Source organism: Humulus lupulus, chromosome 6 (assembly GCF_963169125.1).
Source record: "Humulus lupulus chromosome 6, drHumLupu1.1, whole genome shotgun sequence".
Classification (NCBI taxonomy): domain Eukaryota; kingdom Viridiplantae; phylum Streptophyta; class Magnoliopsida; order Rosales; family Cannabaceae; genus Humulus; species Humulus lupulus.
The window spans coordinates 209,458,773-209,466,486 of record NC_084798.1 but is presented as its reverse complement, the minus strand read 5'-3'; the positions used below and the strand labels follow the sequence as shown (position 1 = coordinate 209,466,486).

Here is a 7,714-nt window from a genome sequence, read left to right as displayed (position 1 = left end):
CTGGCCAGCTTCCGAGCATGATCGACACATTCGAGCACCTCCATAAGAAGAAGGATAAGTGGATTAGTGATGTAGCGGCGACAAAACATGTAAGTTGCATAACATTAACTAATTTATGATCATTTAACTTTAAAAAAGTTTAGTAAATAATTAGTAAATATTAATTATTAATTGGTTGGTGTCAATTAGTAATTATTTATTAATTATTAATTAAATTTTTAACAATTAAATATTTATAATCTATGTGCCAATATTTTTATGATTAATGATTGTGGACTAAGATAAAAAAAGAATGTAACTAATGTTGTCCCCGTATAAGGGAGCTTGTAGGCTAAGTTAGTTTGTTCATGAAAATCCATATTTAAATCACAAACATGCAAATATAGTTGATGTATATGTTTAGAGACGTAAATTCCTCATTAATGGAATTAACTGCTCTTACTGTATATATCAACAATATTTTCATGTTTTTGATTTAGATATGGATTTTCATGACCAAATCAACTTTAGCCCACTTGCTCCATTATACATGAACAAAATTAATTACATTCCTTTTCAATTATTGGTCTGCATTAATTAATAATAGGATGTTGGCAGATAGATAATAAAGTTATATTTTATATGTAGTTATATTAAAAAATTTATAAGTTAGGTTTTCAAATAATGTTATATTGGAATTCAAGATACGTGCTTTTTATTGTGCAGACTGAGATGACCGAGCGTCGAGCATCGCAGAATACGACCCCTGTATCATTTGCTGCTTCTTGTGTCGACGATCAGTTCCCGCCTGATATGGATATTGTCACGGATGTCCTTGGACCTCGCTCGCGTTATAAGAAAGGGTTTGGGGGTTGCCTAGGTTGAAGGCAATTGATGCAAAGAGGGCAGCATCTTCGCCAACTTCTCAAAGTAAATTTTCGCATATACAATATTCATCAATTAGTGTATAACACATTTATCTTTATTAGTGGAATATGGCATTTAGTTATTAGAAGATATTCCTAGTTAGTCCTCACTAAGAAAAAATCTATATGTTAAAAAAAAAAAAAGGCCAGCTGGGGCAGTACGAAAAATTTACATTGTCTTGGATAAAAAAAAATTGCTTATAAATAGAACCCTACCCAACGCATTCTGATCAACAGTCTCCATTCTTTCTCTTTATAGATCCTTTTCGTATAATTTATAGCTATAGCAATAAGTTTTTTCAAGCTAGTTGAGAAGACTCTACTATCATGGGTAAAAGTCCTCAGGCCAGAGGACTCACGGGAGCTTTGATGATACGCTCCTTGATTCTGTTATCCCTTCTGGCTGGGGCAGTGGTTGGTGGTCGAAATCAGTCCTACAACTTCGATGTGGAGTACATTTTTGGGGCACCCGACTGCAAGGAGCACGTGGTGATGGGCATCAATGGGCAGTTCCCTGGCCCCACCATTAGGGCCAACGCCGGCGACACCGTCGTCGTCCACCTCACCAACAACCTCCACACAGAGGGCGTTGTCATCCATTGGCATGGAATTAGACAGGTAATTCTATCATCACAATCTGAACTACGTGTATTTTTAGTATATCTAAACAGTCACCTAATTATATCAACCGTGATTTTATCACCACGTGATATATATATATATATATATATACTATTTTGTTCATCTTTCTAATTACGTGTACTACTGTTTTTCTGCAGTTGGGTTCTCCATGGGCAGATGGTACAGCCTCAATCTCCCAGTGTGCTATTAACCCGGGAGAAGTATTTACTTATAGATTCTTAGTTGATAAGGTAATATATTATCTTATTTCTTTTTAGTAAGTGTCTTGTTAAATCTAGTTAATTATTTAAACTTTGGCCAAAAGGAAAAGTATCAAATATCAAAAGATGATATTAGATATGATCGGACCAAATTAAAAGTGAAAGAATTTGCCAAAAGAACAACTTAATTAAGTCACACTTGTCCCTGACAGATAATGAAATTTATACTTATAATGACTCGTCTTTTAAATCGGTTAATATAAAAAAAATCATCATCTCACAATTATATAGTTTATTATATTGTTTACCTTAGATATTATAGTATATACATACATGCACATATACACATGCAGCTATATTGTAGCTGACGCTGTCAATTATACATACTAATAATTAACTTGGTATTTTTTTATACTATGCATGTACGTTTTAAATTAATGAGTATTATATGGTGTAGCCGGGAACATACTTTTACCATGGGCACTACGGAATGCAAAGATCAGCAGGGCTATATGGGTTATTAATTGTTGACGTGGCAGAAGGAGAGAGAGAGCCCTTCCACTACGATGGCGAGCTCAACCTCTTACTCAGCGATTGGTGGCAACAAAGCGTTCATGAGCAAGAGGTTGGCCTCTCTTCGGCGCCCATGCGTTGGATCGGTGAACCACAGGTAATTTTAACGAATTTAATTATTACAATTTTCGAATAACAATAATAATAATAATATATTAAAATTATTTAGATCTAATCAATATCACCCGCTGTTTCGCTCGGATTTCTAGAATTGGCTACTAATAGTTGACTATTGCTTCATCATTTTCTTTTATAATATTCTTAGCTTGATATATATATATGAGAAGGATATATATATATATATACGAGAAGTTAACGCGGCTTAAAGTCTTATTGGTAGGGCTTTTAATGTTTCTTGACTTGTGAATATTTTTTGGCGCGATATATTTTATAACCGTGTATATTGTAGCTATTTAGAGCATCTTACGAATTTTCAAAAAATTCTAAATAATTTATTATACTAAAAACTAGGTTCAAACATATTGTTTTCCACGCGCATAAAAAAAAATTAGTCACACGTGCAACAATATGTTTAAACCTAGTTTTCGGTACTGTAAACTATTCGAAATTTTCTAAAAATTGGCAGGATGCTCTAAATAGCTACAATATACACGACCATAAAAAAAATCACCCCAAAAACTGTTCACGAATTGAGAAATACTGAGAGTAGAGCTTAAAGTAAAGTCCTATAAGAAAATTTCCCTATATATATATATATATATCGGATCTGATAATTTATAAAATTAATATTGTTTAGGAAGAGGTTACTGTATTAATCGCGAGTGTTTTAATAAATTATTATTATTTAATAAATTATTTATATGTACATAAAAAGAATATTAAAAGTAAGTGAAAGACCCTTTCAAACAAATTAAATAAAAAAAGTAAGTGAAATAATTTATTTGAACAAAAAAGGGGAGAGAATCTTATACTATGCATATGAAGTGCTTACAAGGATATGTGTACGTACGAGGTGGTTGAATTAGTGAATAGTGATTACGAGGTGGTTGAATTAGTGACCAGTCGGTAAGGGAAAAAAAGGTTTTCAAAATGTAGTACACAATAAATAGAAAAGCAGATAATTGTAACAGGAAAAATAAAATAAAAAAAACAAGAGAAAAAGACAAAATTATACCAGAAGATGGCATGACCATATATATAGGGCATGGAAGAACTGAGACAGATATAATAATAATACATACGAGACCGTAGTGGTCAGAGATGGTAAAATAAGCATACTTAGTTAAAAATGTGTGTATATATATATATATATATGAAGCAAGACAATCAATTATAATTCCACTATTAAAAATAGCTAACATCATGTCTTGCCGAACTATTGTTCTAAACATAAAAAATAAAAAAGTTATTTTTGCATAACAATTAATTTCCTATTAATTATTGTTACAGAATATATGAGCTTAAATAGTGAATTTCTTACTTTTTAATTTTAAGTCGTACTTAGATCTGTTAGGTGATGGTTGGACGTACCATATCTTTTTGACCATCTAACCCAAATCATCAGTCACAAAATAAAGAAACCAAAAAACGCGCATATATATAAAGAAGAAAAAGAAATACAGTGCTTTTTATTTCTTTCGGTTTGAAATCTTTTAAATTAAGGCGATTTTTTTATTTGTTATCAAATTATGTGAGAGCCAAAAGAAAAAAAAAAAGAGAAGATTTACCGTATGCAGTTTGGATTTACCAGTAAAAAATATGACAATTCAACGTACTTGTCATGTGAATATGAATTTTGAAGAGATTTAAATATGATTATTTTACTGTCTTTTTTTTGTTGCAATAATATATAAACACGTTTCAATCTTTTTTTGGATGCTTTCACTTTTTCAGAGCTTGTTGCTGAATGGTAGAGGACAATATAATTGCTCATTGGCAGCGCATTATAGCAACTCATCCTCTAACCAGTGCAACTTAAAGGGTGGAGAAAAGTGCGCACCCATGATTCTGAATGTGAAACCCAACAAGACATACAGGCTAAGAATCGCTAGTACCACTGCCTTAGCTTCCCTGAACTTGGCAATTGGGGTAATTTACTTATTTATTATTATTCTTTTATCTCATTTACTTTTACACAATGCTTTCATCATTGCTCGAATATTATATATATATATATATATCTCATTCTGATTCCATGTGTATGGGATACACCATACACACCGCATATAAATATACTTTTTCTTAAATGAAGATAAAAAAAAATGTTTAGTCTATGTCTAGTATTGATTTTCTTGAAAGTAGATCTGAAAACATATCAGTTTGGCTAGGTCAGATCAAACTTTTTGTTTTGCATTCTTTTGTCCAGTTCTCACGTTGAAAAAAGGGGTAAGGTTGACAAAGTTAATTGAGGATTTTTATTTTTTATTTTTTTTATATATAATCATATATCTATACTGTCGCTCAAGCTTTATAAAACATTTAAAACTTAGCTTTCCTCACCTTGTCTCACATACGTAGGTTCTTTTTGAATACATATATATATGTATATATTTATATAAAGTTTATAACTGAACCATGCATCATGAATCAATTAACGTATAGATCTGCAGATTTGGGATTTCATATAAATACAAGAGTAATGTACAAGTTTAACCTTATTATATAGAGGTGTTGTCATATATTGCTTGAAAACAACAATAATGGATTCTTAATTTTTACATGCCATCTAGCTATTTAATTCAACCATTTTAAATATGTGTGCCTACGTGTGTGTCTGTATATAAATAATCATGGATTATGAATTTGACTATATTAACCACAATAATTATAAGAGCACTCTTAATGAATGTTCTACTCTATTTTTAAAATTATCTCTCCAAAACACACATTTTTCTATTTTACTTTTAAGTTTCACATTATAATATACATCACCTTCTCCATATATTTCTCTATATCATTTCAATATTATATCTTTAAATATATTTTATTAATTAAAGTAAAATAAAATAATTGAAAAAGAAAAAAATAATAATAAATATATATACTAAATAAGAGAAAGAAATCTTATAAAGAAAAATAATAATATTAAAATATTATGTAAATTTAGATATAGATTAATGGAAGTTTGTACATAACTTTAACTAAATATGGGAGTGAAAATAGGTCAAAACTACTCAAATGAGCAAACAACTTGAAAAGATTGATATATATATATATATATACGTGATTGTCATTTGTGTGGATCTGGGGAGCACTTACAAACTACAGTGCATTGGCAGAGAATCAATGAATAATGCGATCTGTAAAAGACTATAAGTTTATGCCATTTTTTTTTTGCTTTCAAGAAGTTTTCATACAGCATGGAGTCCATGCAATTGCATTCTTCTAATTACCACTACACATTTAAGTACTATATTCATTTTATATTCATTTCACATTTTGTCTTGTCACATTTATACCAACAAAATATAATTATTAGACTTGGTCTAAAAATGATAATTACGAAGCATTCTCTTTTTCATTTCGGGACAAGTATATGTTTTATACAATTTTAGTATAACGTGTGTAAGTGTGAGATTGATATTGAATATTTTCTCCAAATTATATGTTGTAGTTATGCTCCGTATGTTCTCCATGTAGAATATAAATTAAGAATTGGTGGAACCTATGTAGTGGATGGATATATTATTTATATATATATATATATTGACAAGTAGCTATATAAAAAAAATATGAAGAACTTAATTAGTATAGTGATACCCACGTAAGTGTAGAGCTAATGTAATGATACGCATAAGCTAGACATTATTGTAGTTAGTGATGTAATAAAATAGAAAATAACTGTTACACTTTTTTTTTATTTAAATTTTTTCAGAATCACAAAATGTTGGTAGTGGAAGCCGATGGTAACTATGTGGAACCATTCACTGTGGATGACCTGGACATTTATTCAGGGGAAAGTTACTCAGTCCTAATAACCACAGATCAAAATCCTAATAACAACTATTGGGTCTCAGTGGGAGTTAGAGGGAGAGAACCGAAGACCCCACAAGGTCTTACCCTCCTAAATTACCTCCCAAATTCAGCATCAAAACTCCCCGTTTCACCTCCTCCAGTCACACCGAAATGGAATGATTATAACCACAGTAAATCCTTGACCAAAAGCGTTTTGGCCCGAAAGGGATCTCCAAAACCTCCAAGCTCTTCCGACCGTCGGATGATCCTCCTCAACACTCAAAACAAGCTCAACGGTCACACAAAGTGGGCCATCAACAATGTCTCCTTGACACTGCCAGCTACCCCATACTTGGGCTCAGTGAAATTTTTGCTAAACCACACCTTTGACCAGACGAGCCCACCAGAAAGCTATCCTGCCAATTATGACATCATGAAGCCTCCCGCCAACATCAACACCACCACTAGTAGTGGCGTCTACCGTCTCCAATTCAATACCACGGTGGACATTATACTTCAGAACACGAACGCTATGGCCCCAAATGTTAGTGAAATTCACCCGTGGCACTTGCATGGGCATGACTTTTGGGTTTTGGGTTATGGAGAGGGTAAGTTTTCGGAGAAGGACGAGGGAAAACTTAACCTAGAGAACCCGCCCCTAAGAAACACCGCGGTGGTTTTTCCATATGGATGGACTGCCCTTCGATTTGTGGCGGACAATCGAGGAGTTTGGGCATTCCATTGCCACATCGAGCCTCATTTGCATATGGGAATGGGAGTGGTTTTTGATATTGAAGGTCGCTTTGTTAAGGGCATACCTAGTGAGGCTCTTGCTTGTGGCGCCACTGGGAAGCTGATGGCCATGGATGGCAAGTATCCCTAAGATTGATCGATTGATATAACACTAAAGAATTATGAATTGTGTGATGAGTTATTGTTAATCACTAAAACACTAGATGAAAAATTAAGGTGTAACTCGGGAAATGTGCTTTTAATAGAATATCTCCTGAGTAGTAGGGTTTTCGATAGAGTAGAGTAGGGCTTTATTTATCTTCTCGGGACCATTTATTAGAATGTGATGAGTGTATGAGTGGAGTCACGAGGAGAAGTTGTCTTGCAGCCTATTGTGAAATGAAATTTATATTTCTAATGTTGATCTTTTTGTCTTTATTTGATCAATCATCCACATCCATGTCCCTTATTCTGCATATATAATTATATGTATATGGTATATATTAATTTATTAATATGCAATTTTAACCAAAGTCAAAGCCCGTGGCTTCTAAATTGGATTGAATTTTGTGTTTGGACTTGGGCCTTACTTTGAGTTTATAAAGACTTTCTATATTTTACCAAGAAAAAGAAAATATAATAACATATTGAACATGCATTATATAGCTGTTTCACTTATGCTGAATTTGATAAAAAAGAAATAATAATTGAATAATAGAACTTAATTGATTCATGAGCAAGACAACA

The 7,714-nt window shown here is 32.3% G+C and overlaps 1 protein-coding gene across 1 annotated transcript; it reads left to right on the top strand.

The window, feature by feature from the left end:
* The first annotated feature begins 1,135 nt into the window (after positions 1-1,135).
* On the top strand, positions 1,136-7,389 carry LOC133783084 (L-ascorbate oxidase-like). Its single transcript, XM_062222617.1, has 5 exons — positions 1,136-1,523; positions 1,685-1,777; positions 2,205-2,417; positions 4,175-4,369; positions 6,156-7,389. Exons 1-5 carry the CDS (start codon positions 1,233-1,235, stop codon positions 7,116-7,118), a joined length of 1,755 nt encoding a protein of 584 aa, XP_062078601.1. The 5' UTR covers positions 1,136-1,232; the 3' UTR covers positions 7,119-7,389.
* The last annotated feature ends 325 nt before the right edge of the window (positions 7,390-7,714 follow it).